The sequence below is a fragment of the Oncorhynchus nerka genome, linkage group LG7, assembly GCF_034236695.1.
Source record: "Oncorhynchus nerka isolate Pitt River linkage group LG7, Oner_Uvic_2.0, whole genome shotgun sequence".
In the NCBI taxonomy this organism is placed as follows: domain Eukaryota; kingdom Metazoa; phylum Chordata; class Actinopteri; order Salmoniformes; family Salmonidae; genus Oncorhynchus; species Oncorhynchus nerka.
The window spans coordinates 57,305,103-57,327,745 of NC_088402.1; the positions used below are offsets into that span (position 1 = coordinate 57,305,103).

General features: G+C 42.5%; 1 protein-coding gene across 1 annotated transcript in view; it reads right to left on the reverse strand.

Annotated features, from left to right (window-relative positions):
- Window positions 1-22,643, reverse strand: part of espn (espin) — a 98,774-nt gene that overhangs the window by 42,381 nt on the left and 33,750 nt on the right. The window contains 4 exon segments of the mRNA XM_065020660.1: window positions 15,509-15,594; window positions 15,597-15,629; window positions 15,632-15,787; window positions 19,400-19,649. Of these exon segments, the coding sequence (XP_064876732.1) occupies window positions 15,509-15,594; window positions 15,597-15,629; window positions 15,632-15,787; window positions 19,400-19,649 (525 nt within the window).

Genomic DNA, 22,643 nt, shown 5'->3' on the forward strand with positions numbered 1-22,643 from the left:
GGATTTTATTTCAATTCAGTAAGTAAATATGAGTTGATCCCAAACCTCTTCTTCAATATGTTTTAATCTTGTGTACTAAACACCAATGGAGTGCTTTTCCATCTACGTCTTTTTTTTTTTTTGAGGGGGGGGGGGGGTGTATTTACCTAATGCAAAGTATTGCATTACGACAATTTGCATTGAAAGCATTGCTTGACTAAGAAAAGCTGGGATGTGTGGGCCTTTTCTTTCCTTTCTATCTCCTCACCTCAGTTAAGTATGGCCAGGCTTATTCTGTGAGATAGAACAGCCCGAGTGTGTGCTTTTTTAAAGAAGTCCTGCTCACAAAAACACATGAAATAGTTGTACTCTACGAAATACCACCCAGCAACCAAGCAGTAGAACGAGGGGGAAACTATTTCTTATTTTGGGCTCTGTACTTATCACTATAGATAGACAAGTACATTGTTTATAGTCCACAGAGTATAACGAATCAATCAGATACAGGATTATACTATATTCATAGAAAGTGAATAAAGTGAGAATGCGGTTGATTACATTCGAAGCTATCGGGTCAACGTGCTCATTTCAGACACTCATTTTGCCTGTCAAATTGCACAAAAACAAGAGCATCACAACCGGCAAATGTCGTCATTTACATTTTAAATCGCATTCATTTAGTTTTCGAGAGGTACCTCCTAGAGACAACCTAGAGACATCCAACAGATGTCTAAAATCCTAGACAATGTACACACAGGCAGAAATAATTGTCAGTGATCCCCAAAGGCTGTGACGTCCCTCTTTTCCCTGTATATTGTCCTGTTGTTTATTTTATATTTTCTTGTCCTATGTGGCTTTATGGGTGCATTTACATTGTTGACTTACATCTGCTGTCAGAGACAAGGTCCCAGAGCAGCACTTAGCGAAGTGTGTACGTGTGTGTAATGTGAGTAGCGAAATCCACAGGTGGTTTAATGGTCATCCTCTGAGGGATTGAGGGACATCATAATAGGTAGCAGACCCGTGTACAAAGTCTCAAGACCACCACCCCTACTCCACCGTAACCACCCTTAATCCCAACACCTCCCATCACACTGATGTTTGGTTGCTGGATAGACGCCGTGATCTGTGTTCATTTAGCGGGTTTCTGTATTTTCTTCTTACTTTACTGTTGAACGGGTCAATGTGGTCGCGCTGTGGCATACATCTCATTTGCATGGACCACTACTAACATCAGAAACATACATCTCATTTGCATGGACCACTACTAACATCAGAAACATACATCTAATTTGCATGGACCACTACTAACATCAGAAACATACATCTAATTTGCATGGACCACTACTAACATCAGAAACATACATCTAATTTGCATGGACCACTACTAACATCAGAAACATACATCTAATTTGCATGGACCACTACTAACATCAGAAACATACATCTCATTTGCATGGACCACTACTAACATCAGAAACATACATCTAATTTGCATGGACCACTACTAACATCAGAAACATACATCTAATTTGCATGGACCACTACTAACATCCGAAACATACATCTAATTTGCATGGATCACTACTAACATCCAAAACATACATCTAATTTGCATGGACGACGACTAAAATGGAGAAGCAATGAGCGTTCAAGTGTCCGTTCATACTTTGTCAATAATTCAGTAGCTCATATGAAAGATATGAGCAAGTACATCACACATATGAAGTATGTTTCAGTGAGGGGATCATTGCAGGAAAAAGCCTTCACTAATGAAAAAAAAGAGACATTGTGCAACATAAGACTGGTCCTTAAAACAACCTCTAACTTTATTGGATAAAGTGACATGTTTTTGCAAAGTCATATGTCTGGCTTGTTAGCTTCCTTTTCCCCTCAGAACCTATGCAGAGTAATCAGTGTTTCGCTTGTGATTTCTTTCCATTGAAAACGTTTTACCATCCTGAAAATGATGGGAGTAGCGGCAACGATTTACCAGCAGTGGCCCTGGGGGAACACTAGTACTGTATGTTCCCCATATGCAAAGATGCCATACAACACAACCATTCATACAAAGAACACATCCTCCCTCCCTAACAAAGCAACCCCTAATACCCTCGCAGGTCGGTATAAACCAAGAGATTGCTGGCATTAACACTTCAAATGCAACAGTTCCCCTTAACGACAGCCAAGTCACTCACATAAAAAGCTGTGGTCACTTCTAGGCTTACCGTAGTTTAAGTTCTTTCCCCTCAGTAGTACTCTTGGTCTTGACAGATCCGACCCAGAAGCTCAGAGGTGCACTGAGAGCAGCAGTCACCACATTTCCAGATCTCCTTGTCCCCCTGTGCTCTACTGTGTCACTCTACCTGGCCCTCTCACTTTACCCACAGGCCCTCATCAATAAGGCACACCTACAGCGACCCGTGACATCAGCGCTTCAGGCCGCCGACCAACCAACCACAGCGCGGCACAACGCCCGGTTGAGCTCTTATGCAAAGTACAGAGCAGCAAAGGGCTGAGGCAGGGCGGGCACAACCCTTTCGGCTGCCCACACTCAAATCTCCCAGGGTTTATGGATTAGAAGAATTCCTGCCGGCTCCATTTTGATTAGCTATGAAAGGCCAGACAAACACTACCTTTGCTACTGTTATAATTGTAGAGCGAGCAGATCCTATAAAAACCGTCAGTCGTAATACATAAGTCTGAGTCTAAGTGGCCAATGTACAAAAACATCACCTGTCACAAAACAAAAATACTGAATGGGGGGGGGGGGTTGAATTCAAGCAAACCTACACTGCGAAAACCTGTACTGTAGAAGAAAAAAAACTACATAGCACCTGCAAAGAACAAAATGGCCCCTCTGAGTTTTATTTGATTGTACTTAGAGTGGGAAACTGCAGTTGCTACATACATTTTTGGACTTTTTTGGATAAATTAATGATATACAGTACGAGTCAAAAGTTTGTAATTTTTTTTTTTTACCCCTTTTTTCTCCCCAATTTCATGGTATCCAATTGTTTAGTAGCTACTATCTTGTCTCATCGCTACAAGTCCCGTACGAGCTCGGGAGAGACAAAGGTTGAAAGTCACAACTCAACCACGCTGCACTGCTTCTTAACACAGCACGCATCCAACTCTTTTAAGGGTTTTTCTTTATTTTTACTATTTTCTACATTGTAGAATAATAGTGAAGACATCAAAACTATGAAATAACACATATGGAATCATGAAAATGTTAAACAAATCAAAACATATGTTATATTTGAGATTCTTCAAAGTAGCCACCCTTTGCCTTGATGACAGCTTTGCACACTTGGCATTCTCTCAACCAGCTTCATGAGGTAGTCACCTGGAATGCATTTAAATTAACAGGTGTGCCTTTTTAAAAGTTAATTTGTGAAATTTCTTTCCTTCTTAATGCGTTTGAGCCAATCAGTTGTGTTGTGACAAGGTAGGGGTGGTATACAGAAGATAGCCCTATTTGGTAAAAGACCAAGACCATATTATGGCAAGAATAGCTCAAATAAGCAAAGCGAAACGACAGTCCATCATTACTTTAAGACATGAAGGTCAGTCAATCAGAAACATTTCAAGAACTTTGAAAGTTTCTTCAAGTGCAATCACAAAAACATTCAAGCGCTATGATGAAACTGGCCCTCACGAGGACCACCACAGGAAAGGAAGACCCAGAGTTACCTCTGCTGCAGAGAATACATGAAGTGTTAACTGCACCTCAGTATGCAGTCGAAATAAATGCTTCAGAGTTCAAGTAACAGACACATCTCTACATCAACTGTTCAGAGAAGACTGCGTGAATCAGAACTTTATGGTCAAATTGCTGCAAAGAAGCCACTACTACAGGACATCAATAAGAAGAAGAGACTGGCTTGGGCTAAACACACGAGCAATGGATATTAGACGGAAGGTGGAAATCTGTCCTTTGGTCTGATGAGTACAAATTTGAGATTTGCAGCGTCTTTGTGAGATGTGTCTTTGTGAGATGAGGAGTAGGTGATTGGATGATCTCCGCATTTGTGGATCCCACCGTGAAGCATGGAGGAGGAGGTGTGATGTTTGGGGGTGCTTTGCTGGTGACACGGTCTGTGATTTATTTAAAATTCAAGGCACACTTAACCAGCATGGCTACCACAGCATTCTGCAGCAATATACCATCCCATATGGTTTGCGCTTAGTGGGACTATCATTTGTTTTTCTACAGGACAATGACCCAACACACTTTCAGGCTGTGTAAGGGCTATTTGACCGCAAAGGAGAGGGATGGAGTGCTGCATCAGATGACCTGGCCACAATCACCCAACCTCAACCCATTGAGATGGTTTGGGATGAGTTGGATCGCAGAGTGAAGGAAAAAGCAGCCAACAAGTGCTCAACATATGTGGGAACTCCTTCATTTAACATTTAACATTTAAGTCATTTAGCAGACGCTCTTATCCAGAGCGACTTACAAATTGGTGCGTTCACCTTAAGACATCCAGTGGAACAGCCACTTTACAATAGTGCATCTAAATCTTTTAAGGGGGGGTGAGAAGGATTACTTTATCCTATCCTAGGTATTCCTGAAAGAGGTGGGGTTTCAGGTGTCTCCGGAAGGTGGTGATTGACTCCGCTGTCCTGGCGTCGTGAGGGAGTTTGTTCCACCATTGGGGGGCCAGAGCAGCGAACAGTTTTGACTGGGCTGCGCAGGAACTGTACTTCCTCAGTGGTAGGGAGGCGAGCAGGCCAGAGGTGGATGAACGCAGTGCCCTTGTTTGGGTGTAGGGCCTGATCAGAGCCTGGAGGTACTGAGGTGCCGTTCCCCTCACAGCTCCGTAGGCAAGCACCATGGTCTTGTAGCGGATGCGAGCTTCAACTGGAAGCCAGTGGAGAGAGCGGAGGAGCGGGGTGACGTGAGAGAAGACTGCTTCAAGACTGCTGGAAAAGCATTTCAGGTTAAGCTAGTTGAAAGAATGTCAAGAGTGTGCAAAGCTGTCATCAAGTCAAAGGGTGGCTACTTTGAAGAATCTAAAATAAATTGAATGTTGATTTGTTTAACACTTTCTTGGTTACTACATGATTCCATATGTGTTATTTCATCGTTTTGATGTCTTCACAATTGTTCTACAATGTAGAAAACAGACAAAACAAAGAAAAACCATTGAATGACTAGGTGTGTCCAAACTTTTGACTAGTACTGTATACCAATTGATTCTTATAGAATGTACAGTTGAAGTCGGAAGTTTACATACACTTAGGTTGGAGTGATTAAAATTAATTGTTAACAAACTATAGTTTTGGCAAGTTGGTTAAGACATCTTAGTTTGTTAAAGACATCAAGTAATGTTTCCAACAATTGTTTACAGACAGATTATTTCACTCATAATTCACTGTATCACATATCCAGTGGGTCAGATGTTTACATACACTACGTTGACTGTGCCTTTAAACAGCTTGGAAAATTCCAGAAAATTATGTCATGGCTTTAGAAGCTTCTGATAGGCTAATTGACATCATTTGAGTCAATTGGAGGTGTACCTGTGGATGTATTTCAAGGCCTACCTTCAAACTCAGTGCCTCTTTGCTTGACATCATGGGGAAATCAAAAGAAATCAGCCAAGACCTCAGAAAAAAGAATTGGAGACCTCCACAAGTCTGATTCATCCTTGGGAGCAATTTCCAAACCCCCTCATACCGCCCAGGGAGGAGACACATTCTGTCTCCTAGAGATGAACGCAGAACAACAGCAAAGGACCTTGTGAAGATGTTGGAGAAAACAGGTACAAAAGTATCTATTTCCACAGTAAAACGACATATGTCAACATAACCTGAAAGGCCGCTCAGCAAGGAAGATGCTCCAAAACCGCCATAAAAAAAGCCAGACTACGGTTTGCAACTGCACATGGGGACAAAAATCATACAATTTGGAGAAATGTCTTCTGCTCTGATGAAACAAAAATAGAACTGTTTGGCCATAACGACCATCTTTATGTTTGGAGGAAAAAGGGGGAGGCTTGCAAGCCGAAGAACACCATCCCAAACGTGAAGCACGGGGGTGGCAGCATCATGTTGTGGGGGTGCTTTGCTGCAGGAGGGACTGGTGCACTTCACAAAATAGATGGCATCATGAGGAGGAACATTATGTGGATATACTGAAGCAACATCTCAAGACATCAGTCAGGAAGTCAAAGTTTGGTTGCAAATGAGTCTTCCAAATAGAAAATGACCCCAAGCATACTTCCAAAGATGTGGCAAAATGGCTTAAGGACAACAAAGTCAAGGTATTGGAGTGGCCATCACAAAGTCCTGACCTCAATCCTATAGAAAATATGTAGGCAGAAATGAAAAAGCGTGTGCGAGCAAGGAGGCCTACAAAACTGACTCCGTTACACCAGATCTGTCAGGAGGAATGGGCCAAAATTCATCCAACTTATTGTGGGAAGCTTGTGGAAGGCTACCTGAAATGTTTGACCCAAGTTAAACAATTTAAAGGCAATGTTACCAAATCCTAATTGAGTGTATGTAAACTTCTGACCCACTGGGAATGTGATGAAATAAATAAAAGCTGAAATAAATAATTGTCTCTATTTTTCAAACATTTCACATTCTTAAAATAAAGTGGTGATCCTATTTGACCTAAGACAGGGAATTTTTACCTGGATAAAATTTCAGGAATTGTGAAAAACTGAGTTTAAATGTATTTGGCTAAGGTGTATGTAAACTTCCGACTTCAACTGTAGTTTTTGATAAATGCCTCATGAGCTTAAACTGTCAAACCCCATCAGAACACAAAATATTAGCTTGTTTTAACTCCATTGTTTGTAAACATAAACAAACAATGTAAATCCTCAAAACATGCTTGAATCTATCATTTTTATATACTGGATAGTCAGTTCTTGCATCCTTAGCTATGTATATGAATTTGAGAGTGGTTACATTTCTCCAGCCCAATCCCTCACCAAGAAGCGGGTGTTTCAACAAAAGACTGCTGCTTTAACGTAACTTATGTGAAGTGTAGATAAGTCCATGGGTGCTGATAGGTAGATAAACAATTGACCAGGATAGTGTTACCCTGCTTTGCCGTTTCTATGGCATGCCGAGCAGATTGTTTTCACTGTGTCTATGGTCTCTCTCTTCTCTCTCCTGTGTGTGTGTGTTTAATTGTTAATGAAGGCGCGCGCGCACGCACGCACAGGGCTCGTCACCTGGGTACCGTGAAAGGGGGAGGGGAGCTCATTAAGAAGACCCTCCCTCCTGGGCCGAACGGCACACACTCAGACCATGGCAACTGACCACACCATGGAGACGTGCCATGGCAACAGGATTGTTATGTTGTTACAGTATGTAAATTGGACTGGGTTTATTTACCAGTAACTCAGTCATCAAACACCTGTAAGCCTAAACCATGTTTCATTCTCTATCATTCAGGGGACACTTATTACAGAGATGTGACTTGGTAACCTATAACGGTCACCTTTAAAATAGTTTGTGTTTTATGGAAAATTGAACATCTGTCAGTGCCAGTCGGTGCAGTTTAAGATGAGGGAGAGTAATACATATGATGAGCATGGTCTTATTTCCATTACTGCACATTGGATAACCGTCATTCATATTCCATCCATCCAGCTCAATGTAACATCGACAGGTTTAGGCTACTACATGATACTCAACATTTTCCTATACCCACCATGAGGTTGCTACAACGTAGCCTATGAATGAAAGCTTGCAACATAGGTGCACAGGTTGAGACAAATTTGAGTAATCAAGGTGACAGACAGTGACATATTCAATACCTACCACCTTGCACACTCTTGCCTGCATCTAGCTGATCTAGGGTGTAATAGTCCAACAGTTGCAAACGAGAGTTTCTACTGGATAAATTCAGATGTGTTTATCCCTGTTTCGTTCAAGAAACGTTTTTTCCAACAGAATCGGCGGAATGAATCACACGCAAACACAGTTCACTTTCATAGCAGCCACATACAAACAGCATGAGCCCTTTGGTCGTTGGATAATTCCTTCTCACATCTACGCGCTCTCTTCCTCTCACCTGTTCCCTTTGCTTGTAGACTTCAGTGTACAACACATCCGATGTCTGTAACCAGGAAAAAAAACTTTCCAAGCCTACATCGTTGTCACCATATTAGCTAACATCATAGTCAACATAATTCTAATAGCTAGACAGCAAGCAGTTTAGCAGTTCAACTGGCGGGCCCTGATGGCAATAAATTAATAAAACAAAAATATTACCTTGACTTGGAAGAGTTTCAGTGTTGGATAGCCATAGCCAGCTAGCTAACATTGCATCCCCCTCTGTTTGAACCGAGTGTTTGTGTAGGCTAAACTAGCTAACTTTATTCGGTAGCATACATTTTAGATTCTTCAAAGTAGCCACCCTTTGCCTTGATGACAGCTTGCACACTCTTGGCATTCTCTCAACCAGCTTCATGAGGAATGATTTTCCAACGGTCTTGATGGAGTTCCCACATATGCTGAGCACTTGTTGGCTGCTTTTTCTTCACTCTGCGGTCCAACTCATCCCAGACCATCTCAATTGGGTTGAGGTCGGGTGATTGTGGAGGCCAGGTCATCTGATGCAGCACTCCATCCCTCTCCTTCGCGGTCAAATAGCCATACACAGCCTGAAGGTGTGTTGGGTCATTGTCCTGTTGAAAAACAAATGATAGTCCCACTAAGTGCAAACCAGATGGGATGGCATATCGCTGCAAAATGCTGTGGTAGCCATGCTGGTTAAGTGTGCCTTGAATTCTAAATAAATCACAGACCGTGTCACCAGCAAAGCACCACCACACCTCCTCCTTCATGCTTCACGGTGGGAACCACACATACGGAGATCATCCGTTCACCTAATCTGTGTCTCACAAAGACACGGCGGTTGGAACCAAAAATCACAAATTTGGACTCATCAGAACATTGCACAGATTTACACCAGTCTAATATCCATTGCCCGTGTTTCTTGGCCCAAGCAAGTCTCTTCTTCTTATTGGTGTCCTTTGGTAGTGGTTTCTTTGCAGCAATTCGACCATGAAGGCCTGATTCACGCAGTCTCCTCTGAACAGTTGATGTTGAGATGTGTCTGCTACTTGAACTCTGTGAAGCCTTTACTTGGGCTGCAATCTGAGGTGCAGTTAACACTAATGAATTCATAATCTGCATCAGAGGTAATAAAAAATAAAGTACATTACAATGATATATTTTAGTTTATGGGGACTGAATGCTAAGTTAGGGCTACCAAGCTTGCTAGGACAGACCAGATACAACTTAAATTAGCACTGAGGGTTGAAGTGAGAGGTGTCAAAGCCTTTGAGCCCAACAAGTGGCAGGAGTCTCTCACAGCCTACCCAACCAAAACCCAGAGGCATTTGAAGCCCCCTCCCGCTGTTCAGAGACCATCCACTGGCATTTTCTACAAGAAATCTACCTCCAGAAATAAAAGCTTCTCCCAAGTGGGTGTGACACCTACTCCCGTTGCCTACTTCACTGCTGCTTGGACTCCACCTGGCAATCTGTTTCCCATCTGCCCTGGCCTGTCTCCCCCTGTCTGGTACAGGTACCCCCACCACACTACCCCCTCTCTCCCAAGCTTTGGCTCACCTCCAGCACACACACACTGTTGGGGTGAGTGACTCTGAATTTACAATGGCTAGCACCAAGTCGTTATATATATTTATTTTTTCTCATGCATTTTGCTATTTCCTATATGAAATTTCTTGCTCAATTGTCATAAATCAACAATGCAGAGCTCTCCCTGTCCTCTGCCGTGCCTTGATTGTATTACTGCCGATGTTATCTGGAAATGTGCATGTACACCCTGGCCCATCTACTTTTGCTAGCCCCAATTCTGACTTGTGCTCTGATATCTGCTTCACTGATTTCTGCTCTCGTATAAGCCTGGGTTTTCTGCACGTTAACACTAGAAGCTTATTACCTCAAATTTATCAATTGAAAGTGTGGATTCACAGCTCCAATCCAGATGTGTTGGTCATTACTGAGATGTGGTTAAGGAAGAGTGTTTTGAATACTGATGTTAACCTTTCTGGTTATAACATTTTTCAGCAAAACAGATATTCCAAAGGTGGGGGAGTGGCAATCTTTTACCAACGATCAACTTCAGTGCTCGGTTGTCTCCACCAGGTCTGTCCTAAAAACAATTTTATTTACTGGTTTTAAGCGTTAAACTTTCTTTGTTGACTGTTGCTGGGTGTTATCGTCCTCCATCAGCACCGACCTGTACCCTAAGCTCACTCCTGGCCCCTCACACTAAGTCTGAATTTGTCCAGCTAGGTGACCTAAACTGGGACATGCTTAAAACACCTGACCAAGTCCTAAAGAAATGGACTTCCTAAATCTTTCTCAGATTATTACCAATCCCACAAGGTATGACTCCAAACACACAGACAAGGCTACTCTCCTCGATGTTATCCTCACAAATAATCAATAATCAGTCTGATGTTTTCTGTAATGACCTTGGTGATCACTGCTTTACAGCCTGTGTTTGTAATGGCTGCTCAGTGAAACGACCTGTCCTGATTTGTCATAGAAGCTTGCTAAAAAACTTTAATGAGCAGGCATTCCTTCATGAACTGGCCTCTGTTAAATGGTATAGAATCAGCTTGATCCCCTCTGATGACGCTTGGACCTTCTTTTTTGATATTTTCAGTGGTATTGTTAACAAACACTCCCCATAAAGAAAAAGAGAATTAAAAACAGGTACGCCCCCTGGTTCAACTGTGATCTTGCAGTTACTCCACCTCAAAAATTGCATTTGGCGAAAGGCTCGGCACACGCATACTCAGGTTGACTGGCTCTCGTTTAGGCAAATGAGAAATAAGTGCACTCAGGCTATCCGACAAGCCAGTTAGTTCCTTTAAGGAGCAGTTCTCTCTCTGTGGGACTAACCAAGAAGTTCTGGAAAAAGGTTAAAGACCAGGAGATTAAACCCTCCTCCTCACAGCTGCCCATGTCCCTTAATGTTGATGATGTGGTTGTTACTGACAAGACGCACATGGCTGAGCTCTTTAATCACCACTTCATTACGTCAGGATTCCTATTTGACTCAGCCATGCCTCATTACCCATCCAACATTTCGTCATCTGCCACCCCTTCTAAGGTGACTAGCCACGATGCTCCTCCCTCTTTTCCCCCCAACCCGCTACACAGTTTCTCCCTGCAGGCGGTCACTGAGTCCTAGGTGCTAAAGGAGCTCCTTAAACTTGACCCCCAAAAAACAATTTTCACCTAAAATGACATACCCAAATCTAAATGCCTGTAGCCCAGGACCTGAAGCAAGGATATGCATATTCTTGATACCATTTGAAAGGAAACACTTTTGAAGTCTGTGGAAATGTGAAATGAATGTAGGAGAATACAACACATTAGATCTGGTAAAATATAATACAAAGAAAAAACATGTGTTTTCGGTTTACCGTTTTATCTGTGGATTAATTGTAGAGTAGTAGAGGACCTTGTGCATTTCAGGTAAAATAACAACCCAATGTTTATATCCCAACAGCAAGCTAGCTAGCTAAATTGTCATAAATGTTTAATGCTTTTCGACCTGTCCCCAAATTAATATAATTGGTTCAGAGTTTGTTTTGATAGTTTAACCTGCGTGTCCTGATCGTGTCTGGTGTGGGGGTACAAAATCAACATGCGCGCGAAGGCGCACACAGGTGCACGCGTGCGTCCGTTTTGGTCAGAATGTCAGGTATCTTTATGTAGTGTTGTCTCTCTTGTCGTGATGTGTGTTTTGTCCTATACTTTCCTCCTCCCACAGGAGGCCTTTTGCCTTTTGTAAATATGAATTTGTTCTTAACTGACTTGCCTAGTAAAATAAAGGTTAAATAAAAATAAAATAACTCTGCGTCTTCCTTTCCTGTGGCTGTCCTCATGAGAGCCAGTTTCATCATAGCGCTTGATGTTTCTTGAAATGTTCCATATTGACTGACCTTCAGGTCTTAAAGTATGATGGACTGTCATTTCTCTTTGCTCATTTGAGCTGTTCTTGCCATAATATGGACTTGGTCTTCTACCAAATAGGGTTATCTTCTGTATACCACCCCTACCTTGTCATGACACAACTGATTGGCTCAAACGCATGAACCTTTTTGGGATAGGGGGCAGCATTTTCACTTTTGGATGAATGACGTGCCCAGAGTGAACTGCCTCCTACTCTGTCCCAGATGCTAATATAGGCATATTATTATTAGTATTGGACAGAAAACACTCTGAAGTTTCTAAAACTGGTTGAATAATGTCTGTGAATATAACATAACTCATATGGCAGGCGAAAACCTGAGAAAAATCCAACCAGGAAGTGGGACATCTGAGTTTTGTAGTTTTTCAAAGCTTGGCCTACCGAGTACACATTGAGATATGGATGAGGTTGCACTTCCTAGGGCTTCCACTAGATGTCACCCGTCTTTTGAAACTTGAATGAGGATTCTACTATAAAGGAGGAGCTCCCAGAGACCTGTTTGAGTCAGTGGTCTGGCATAGTTCCTCAGTCTCATGACGCGCGCTCCCGACAGTGTTACCTCTCGTTCCAGTGCCTTTCGGGAAGACAAAGGAATTCTCCGGTAGGAACATTATTGATGTTTCATGTTAAAAACGATTGATTCCATACATCGTTTGACATGTTTCTAAAGGACTGTAACGGATCTTTTCAAGTTTTAGTCTGGATGAAATGCTCGCGCCTCATGAAGATAGATTACTGGGCTGAACACGCTAACAACAAGTGGCTATTTGAACGTAAATGATGGAACTTTATGGAACAAATCAGTCATTTATTGTCGAACTGGGATTCCTGGGAGTGCCTTCTGATGAAGAACATCAAAGGTAAGCGAATATTTATGGTGTTGTTTCTAACTTTGCTGATTCCAAAATGACGGCTGTTCCTCTGGCTGTTTTGGGTTCTGAGCGCCGTTCTCAGATTATGCTTTTTCCGTAAAGTTGTTTTGAAATATGACACAGCGGTTGCATTAACGAGAAGTCTATCTTTAATTCTGTGAATAACACTAGTATCTTTTATCAATGTTTATTATTAGTATTTCTGCAAAATCACCGGATGTTTTGGAATCAAAACATTACTGCACGTAAGGCGCCAATGTAAACTGAGATTTTTTTTATATAAATATGCACATTATCGAACAAAACATACATGTATTGTGTAACATGATGTCCTATGAGTGTCATCTGATGAATATCATCAAAGGTTAGTGATTCATTTTATCTATATTTCTGCTTTTTGTGACTCCTATCTTTGGCTGGAAAAATGGCTGTGTGTTTTTCCGACTTGGCGGTGATCTAACATAATCATATGTTGTGCTTTAGCTGTAAAGCATTTTTTAAATCGGACACGATGGGTACATTAACAAGATGTTTATCTTTCATTTGCTGTATTGGACTTGTTAAGGTGTAAAAAGTTACATATTTCAAAAAAATATTTTAGAATTTCCTGCGCTGCCTTTTCAGCGGAATGTTGTTGAGGTATTACGCTAGTGAAACCCCTGCGCTAGAAAGGTTAAGAAGGAAAGAAATTCCACAAATGAACTTTTAACAAGGCACACCTGTTAATTGAAATGCATTCCAGGTGACTACCTCATGAAGCTGGTTGAGAGAATGCCAAGAGTGTGTAAGGCTGTCATCAAGGCAAAGGGTGGCTTGTTTAACACTTTTTTGGTTACTACATGTATTCCATATGTGTTATTTCATAGTTTTGAGGTCTTCACTATTATTCTACAATGTAGAAAATAGTAAAAAATAAATAAAAACCCTGGAATGAGTAGGTGTGTCCAAAAATTTGACTGGTACTGTATTTAGCGTAACTTTAATGTTTCACTATTTTTATGAAATTACTGAGGTAGACGGTCCTCCCCTTCCTCCTCCGAGGAGCCTCCACTGACATCTGTGGACCAAAAAAACTCCCATGTGTCAGAGTCTGGCGTTGTGGTTATCCCCCAAGACTCTGGACCTATACTCCTGGCAACGTGGGTACGAATCCCATCTCAGCCCTTCCTCTTGGTTTCCCTCTGTATCGGTCTCTCCTCTACATTCCCATAAAAAAGGAAGAAAATATATTTAAATTGTTGTTTTATTTAAATCGGCCATGATATAAGCTTAGTAGTGGGAGGGAAGTTGTTTTGATCTATGGAGCCCACTCACAATGTGGCCAGAGTAATTAGTGGAATTAACGTTGGGCCCATCACTCTGCTCATCAAGAGGTGCCAATGGGGAGGGCCGGCTCGTAATGAGGATGCTCGTTAGTACAATAACAATAGTGTGGACTGGAGAATCCCTCTTCTTGTCTGCCTTCGCGCTGGGAACAGGGAACGTTGTTACACTGACTGGCCAAGTGATTAGTGGTCGGCGCGACAGGGAAAATGGCGCCTCGACTCCCTGCACCTAAACACCTCACTCTGCTAGCCACTATCCAGAAACATCTTTTCAGTCCCCATTTTGAAACGTCTCAGTGGAGCAAGCAGTATCTGCAGGGGGTCATTGTTTCTATGTTGTAGCTACTGATTTCATAAACTGAGAATGCAAGCACTAATACCCACAACCTGCTGCTTTTTAAGGGCCTGTCCACCCCTATTCTAGAGAGCAACTTCAAGCTAAGACAACTGCGGGCCCCATTATAAAATCAGCTTGTGGGCTGGATCTGGCCCACAGGCCACCAGTTTAAGACCTGTAAACACGCAGATACAGGAGATGGACAGTAATAAACAGATCTGTACAGCCATTAAATCCTGCATACACAATTGCCTTTGTCAATAGAAGTCTCTGTGCGTTCCCTCTCCTAATGATTAAGGTTATGATATAGGGGAGGGTAAGCTGGTCCTATATTTTATCTGAACTGTATCTGAGTTTGCTCTTATGGGGGGCTAATAGTGGGGTCTGTTTGATCAGCTTGCTGCTCGTTAATTGAGATAAGACTGCTGAAGAGGGCTCAATCATGCAATCACACTAACTGAGTCCACTAGGCTAGGGCTCTCCATTGGCTCCCTGTCCAGCCATCTTGTGGCATAATGAGTCTTGGATATTGCTGTCCTATGCTATTTCACGCTAGAATATTAGCCACAAGGCTTTTAGAGGATTTCACTGAGCACTGGACTGGTCATCAGGATAATGACAAGCTGGAAAGCCTGGCATTGATAGGCCACCCTCTGTGAGGACTTGGCCATCTGTCACCAGAATCCAGAGAGAACAAATGGGGCAACCATTTTTAGACTGGGGCCTCAATGGCATCAAATGGTTAGGTTGAGAGGAAATCGATCTCCTTAATTCCTGGATACTGCATTCTCTCAATGGACACAGAAGACGTAGTCTTCAAAAAGGCTCATTAATTAATGTGAAGGACTGCATGTACAAGTGACTTGATAGTGTGTGTGTCCGCGCGCGCATATATATCTCTACTCCAGGGATTCGTTAACAAAGAAACAACAGTACTGTGGCCCTTGAGAAACCAGAGTTGTGACCTTCTGCTTTTCACCAGTAAAAGAAGAGAGAAGCTCACCTCATTCTCCACATGCCTCAGGTTGCTCTTCACCTTCAAGTAGATCTCGGCGTCTGAGTCCTCGGGGGGCTGGGGTGGCGGGTAGCCGGGGGTGGGGGTAGTTGGGAGGGGCAGTCAGGGGAGGGGGTGGTGGAAAGGCTGGCGGGGGTGGGGGAGGCTGCTGAGTGGCAGCGTTGGTGGCGGGGTCCTTGCTGTTGGGAACTCCACCCCCTACGTCTGGGTTCAGCATGTCCATGTAGGTCTGCATGTCATTGATGGTCGACTCCGTTGGGCCTCCACCTGTGACAAGGACACCGTGGGTCAGTGGTGAGATTTCTGCCACAAAATGGCTGATGTGGCCATGGAAATAGAATTCATTGTACGGACATCCCCCATTCAAGTCGATGGGTGGATGATGGGATGACCGTCAGCCCGATCTAGGAATTATATTTCAATGGACATACAGTGGCTTGCGAAAGTATTCACCCCCCTTGGCATTTTTCTTATTTTGCTGCCTTACAACCTGGAATTAAAATATATATTTATTTTTTTTTTGGGGGGGGGGTTGTATCATTTGATTTACACAACATGCCTACTACTTTGAATATGCAAAATATTTTTTTCTTGTTAAACAAACAAGAAATAAGACAAAAAAAAACTGAAAACTTGAGCGTGCATATCTCAATACTTTGTAGAGCCACCTTTTAGAATAATTACAGCTGCAAGTCTCTTGGGGTGTGTCTCTATAAGCTTGGCACATCTAGCCACTGTCATTTTTGTCAATTTTTCAAGGCAAAACTGCTCTAGCTCCTTCAAGATGAATGGGTTTCGCTGGTGTACAGCAATCTTTAAGTCATACCACAGATTCTCAATTGGATTGAGGTCTGGGCTTTGACTAGGCCATTCCAAGACATTTAAATGTTTCCCCTTAAACCACTCAAGTGTTGCTTTAGCAGTATGCTTAGGGTCATTGTCCTGCTGGAAGGTGAACCTCTGTCCCAGTCTCAAATCTCTGGAAGACTGAAACAGGTTTCCCTCAAGAATTTCCCTGTATTTAGCGTCATCCTTCCTTCAATTCTGACCAGTTTCCCCATCCCTGCTGATGAAAAATATCCCCACAGCATGATGCTGCCACCCCCATGGTTGGATGGTGGGATGGTGTTCTCGGGGTGATGAGAGGTGTTGAGTTTGCGCCAGACATAGCGTTTTCCTTGATGTCCAAAATGTTCAATTTTAGTCTCATCTGACCAGATTATCTACTTCCATATGTTTGGGGAGTCTCCCACATGCCTTTTGGTGAACACCAAATGTGTTTGCTTAGTTCTTTCTTTAACCTGTTGCCTCTACTTGGGACGCTTGCGTCCCAACTAGAGCTCTGGAAATGCAAATGCGCTACGCTAAATGCTAATAGTATTAGTTAAAACTCAAAAGTTCATTAAAATACACATGCAGGGTATCAAATTAAAGCTACACTCGTTGTGAATCCAGGCAACAAGTCCGATTTTTAAAATGCTTTTCGGCGACAGCATGAGAAGCTATTATCTGATAGCATGCACCAATACACTACAACAGAAAAGCACAGCAGGGGACGTAAACAAAATAATTAGCATTTCGGCGTTACACAAACCGCACAATAAAATAGAAACCAGTCATTACCTTTCACCATCTTCTTTGTTGGCACTCCTAGATGTCCCATAAACACTATTGGGTCTTTATTTCGATTAAATCGGGCCATATAAAGCCAAGATATCGTTATATGTAGACTGTGTGATAAACGAAAAAAACAGCGATTTCACAACGTAACGTCATTTTTTAAAATTCAAAAAGTAGACGATAAACTTTCACAAAACACTTCGAAATACGTTTGTAATGCTACTTTAGGTATTAGTAAACGTTAATAAGCGATAAAAATCATCCGTAGGCGATGTAAATATCATTAGCTGTCGTCTTGGAAAAAATTTCAGGAGAGAGCTCTTCCGGAATGATCTGGGCGGAGACCGGAGGTAAGCGGTGCCCCTCTTTCGGTTCAACCAAGAATCAAAGATGATTAAATTCACAAGATACTCGACAACATGGGGATGCTGAGGGAGTTGAATGCTCGGTCTTATCTAATTCGGCTCACTGTTAACAATTGCTGGAAGTGGCGCAAGGATATTTATTTCCATTTTCTGTGATCAGGTTTTCCTGCGCTTTCCGATGTAACGCACGTTATGTAATAGCCACAGTCGTGATTTAACCAGTTTTAAAAACGTCCGAGGGTTTCCTATCCACACATTCTAACCATATGAACGTACTATATTCCTGGCATGAGTAGCAGGGCGCTGAAATGTTGCGCGATTTTTAACAAAATGTTCAAAAAAGTAGAGGGTCGACTGAAGAGGTTAAGCAATGTCTTTTTTCTTGCCACTCTTCCGTAAAGCCCAGCTCTGTGGAGTGTACTGCTTAAAGTAGTCCTATGGACAGATACGCCAATCTCTGCTGTGGAGCTTTGCTGCTCCTTCAGGGTTATCTTTGGTCTCTTGTTGCCTCTCTGATTAATTCCCTCCTTGCCTGGTCCGTGAGTTTTGGTGGGCGTCCCTCTCTTGGCAGGTTTGTTGTGGTGCCATACTCTTCCTATTTTTTAATAATGGATTTAAATGGTGCTCCGTGGGATTTTCAAAGTTTCAGATATTTTTTTATAACCCAACCCTGATCTGTACTTCTCCACAACTTTGTTCCTGACCTGTTTGGAGAGCTCCTTGGTCTTCATGGTGCCACTTGCTTGGTGGTGCCCCTTGCATTATGGTGTTGCAGACTCTAGGGCCTTTCAGAACAAGTATGTATATACTGAGATCATGTGACACTTAAATAAAGTCCACCTGTGTGCAATCTAACTAATTATGTGACTTCTGAAGGTAATTGGTTGCACCAGATTTGATTTAAGGGCTTCATAGCAAAGGGGGTGAATACATATGCACGCACCACTTTTCCGTTTTTTTTTTTTTAGAATATTTTTAAACAAGTAATTTTTTTCATTTCACTGCACCAATTTGGACTATTTTGTGTATGTCCATTACATGAAATCCAAATAAAAATTACAGGTTGTAATGCAACAAAATAGGAAAAACGCCAAGGGGGATGAATACTTTTTCAAGGCACTGTAGCAAAACCCAGGCGGGGTATTACACAATATAGCTGGTGGATGATGCAAGTTTCATCTACATAATATGTCAAGCGCTTTAAGCACCTGGAAAAGTGCTAAATAATCCATTCTATTATTATGTTATGACACCCGTTTTTAAAACACTCAACTAATCAGTCTTCAGTCTGAACCGTCATTATTTAACAACTGGTGTGCAGGCTTTTGTTCTACCCCTGCACTCCAGTTGTTAAATAATGACGATAGCTCTCCGGGATTGCATTTGCAGACCCTTGTTCTGGAGAGTGTGCAGGGTTTTGGAATTTGGTTGATTCACAGACAGATTATTTATCCTATCTGCCACTAGAGGGTACTACTTGTATAAAGCGCTGCCGTGGCACCACACAAAAGAATGCAAACTGTTACATGGAATTTGTTCCAGTCAGATGAGCGGTTGAAGTTCCCACCATTGTTATGATAATAGCGTGCAGGGTGCATTACCCAAGCAAATATGTAATTTCATGTTTGGGACACACACACACACACACACGCACTCTAAAATCATACAAAGAGTGTATTCAATAGTGTATTCGGCACAACTGCCTTGCCATAGCATGACAGACTTTTTCTTCCTGTGAAATCTGAACTATTATCTTTATCAGGGTTCAACTTCAGGAAGTTCATTTAAATAGTGTAAGTGTTTGTGTGTGCACGTGCATGCGTGTGTGTGCACGCATGTGTTTTGGCATGTTTAAGTGCCTCCATGTGTGACAAAGCGTGTGTTTGTGACTGACCAGCCGGGGCTCGCGACGATGGGGGCGAGCCGCTCCTTTTCCCTCCTGTGCTGGACTGACTGGAGTTGGCCGAGTCGTAATTGGACAGAGTGCTGGAGGGCGAGCCCATGTCGAAGTGGGCAGGTTGCTGGGCCTGCCCCGACCCCGCCGGGGGCATGGTGTTGTTGGGGGACGACAAACCTGAGTCAGGCTGCTTGTTGTACTCCAGGTCAGCCGATGGGTCTCTGGAAAGCACGCGGTGCTCCACACTCTGGAGAAAGACAACCACAATGAGGGGTTAACGAAATGGTCAACCAAGAACCTGGGGGAAAGCACCGCTAACCTAGCATGGGACTGAAAAGGAACATTTCCTGAAGAAAATGTGTGTGCTTGCTTGTCTTGAAGTAACTGGTGTTCATTGAGGTCAAGTTCAACGTTTCGAATGTTATATATCGAAAATAATTACACAAAGCCTTATGGAAACACCGTACAACGGTTGTGCAAACATTTTCCGTGCAAATCTTCAATATCAGTATCAGTTGTATCACAACCAAACATTGTGTCAAATGTGTTTAACAACCAGAGTGTGTACAGGGTCTTTACCACTCCTTAACAGGCCCCAGGTCAGTAGTCAAAACAACACCACAACAAATTACAGATGATCATCTTTAGGTGCTGACTTCTAGCTGGCACGAGCTACACAATTTAGAATCTAATGCAGCTTGAGACTGCCACTTTAAAAGTCTTGACCGCACTGACTGTCCATAATCTGTCACCTCAACGCCAAGGTAATGTTGAGGTGACATTGAGTGACAATCAGTTAGGTACTACACTTCATTGAGGAGGTGTCGGAGGGCTGCAGGTGGATGTGCCTGCTGTGTTTGATGAGCTGTGCAATCAATCAACCCAGTGAAGCTTTACCCTGGTCCCAGATCTGTTGTTAAGCCAACTACTATGTTTGTCCAGGTTTGACATGACAAGGAGTTGGCTATGCAGCACGCACATATCTTGGACTGCAGCCCCTATTTATAAAGCTCAGTCAGAGTAGGAGTACCGATCCAAGATCAGTATCGGCATTTGTCTTATAATGAATATGATTACACGGACAAGGGTGTCACGACATCCGCCGAAGTCGGTCCCTCTCCTTGTTCGGGCGGCATTCGGCGGTCGACGTCACCGGTCTTCTAGCCATCGCCGATCCACCTTTCATTTTCCATTTGTTTTCTCTTGTCTTCCCACATAGCTTGTTTCAATCCCATCATTACATGTTGTGTATTTAACCCTCTGTTCCCCTCCCCCCCATGTCCTTGTACGGTAGTGTTTATTGTAGTGCTTGTGCACGTTATGCTGGTGTGTCACGGGTTTTGTTTACCCATTGATTTAGTGTTCTGTTTACAGTGGTTTTGCTAATTAAACTGCCCCGTTGTAAATCAGTTTTTGCACTCCTGCGCCTGACTTCTCTGCTGCCAGTACGCACCGCCTACAAAGAGTGACATGATCCTAGATCATTATAATTCTTAAATTTAGAAAATAGTAAAAATAAAGAAAAACCTGGAATTAGTAGGTGTGCCCAAACTTTTGACTGTGTATATACAGTACTAGTCAAAAGTTTGGACTCCCCTACTCAAAGGTTTTCCTTTATTTTTACTATTTTCTACATTGTCAAATAATAGTGAAGACATCAAAACTATGAAATGACACATATGGAATCATGTAGTAACCAAAATAAGTGTTAAACATATCCAAATATATTTGAGATTTGAGATTCTTCAAAGAAGCCATCCTTTGCCTTGATGACAGCTTTGCACACTCTTGGTATTCTCTCAACCAGCTTCAACTGGAATTATTTTCCCAACAGTCTTGAAGGAGTTCCCACATAAGCTGAGGACATGTTGGCTGCTTTTCCTTCACTCTGCGGTCCAACTCATCCCAAACCATCTCAATTGGGTTGAGGTCGGGTGATTGTGGAGGCCAGGTCATCTGATACAGTACTCCATCAATCTCCTTCGTGGTCAAATAGCTCTTACACAGCCTGGAGGTGTGTTGGGCCATTGTCCTGTTGAAAAACAAATGATAGTCCCACTAAGCGCAAACCAGACGGGATGGCGTATCATTGGAGAATGCTGTGGTAGCCATGCTGGTTAAGTGTGCCTCGAATTCTAAATAAATCACCAGCAGTGTCAACAGCAAAGCACCCCCAAAAATCACACCTCCTCCATGCTTCATCGTGGGAACCACACATGTGGAGATCATCCGTTCACCTACTCTACATCTCACAAAGAGACGGCGGTTGGAACCAAAAATCTCACATTTGGACTCATCAGACCAAAGGACAGATTTCTATCGGTCTAATGTACATTTGTCATGTTTCCTGGCCATAGCAAGTCTCTTCTTCTTAATGTTGTCCTTTAGTAGTGGTTTCTTTGCAGCAATTAGACCATGAAGGCCTGATTCACAACAATTCGCAACAAAGCATCCTTCACTCATACTGCCAAACATACCCTCGTAAAACTGACTATCTTACCGATCCTTGACTTCGGCGGTGTCATTTACAAAATAGCCTCCGACACTCTACTAAGCAAATTGGATGCAGTCTATCACAGTGCCATCAGTTTTGTCACCAAAGCCCCATACACAGATGAAGTCGGGAAGTTTACATACACCTTAGACAAATACATTTAAAGTCAGATTCACAATTCCTGACATTTAATACTAGTAAAAATTACCTGTCTTGAGTCAGTTAGGATCACCACTTAATATTAAGAATGTGAAATGTCAGAATAATAGTAGAGAGAATTATTTCTTTCATCACATTAACCTACACTCAATTAGCATTTGGTAGCATTGCATTAAATTGTTTAACTTGGGTCAAATGTTTTGGGTAGCCTTCCACAAGCTTCCCACAATAAGTTGGGTGAATCTTGGCCCATTCCTCCTGACAGAGCTGGTGTAATTGAGTCAGATTTGTAGGCCTCCTTGCTCGCACACGCATTTTCAGTTCTGCCCACAATTTGCTATGGGATTGAAGTCAGGGCTTCGTGATGGCCACTCCAATACCTTGACTTTGTTGTCCTTAAGCCATTTTGCCACAACTTTGGAAGTATGCTTGGGGTCATTGTCCATTTGGAAGACCCATTTGTGAACAAACTTTAACTTCCTAACTGATATCTTGAGATGATGCTTCAATATTTCCACATAATCCCCCCCCCCCTCATGATGTCATCTATTTTGTGAAATGCACCAGGTCCTCCTGCAGCAAAGCACC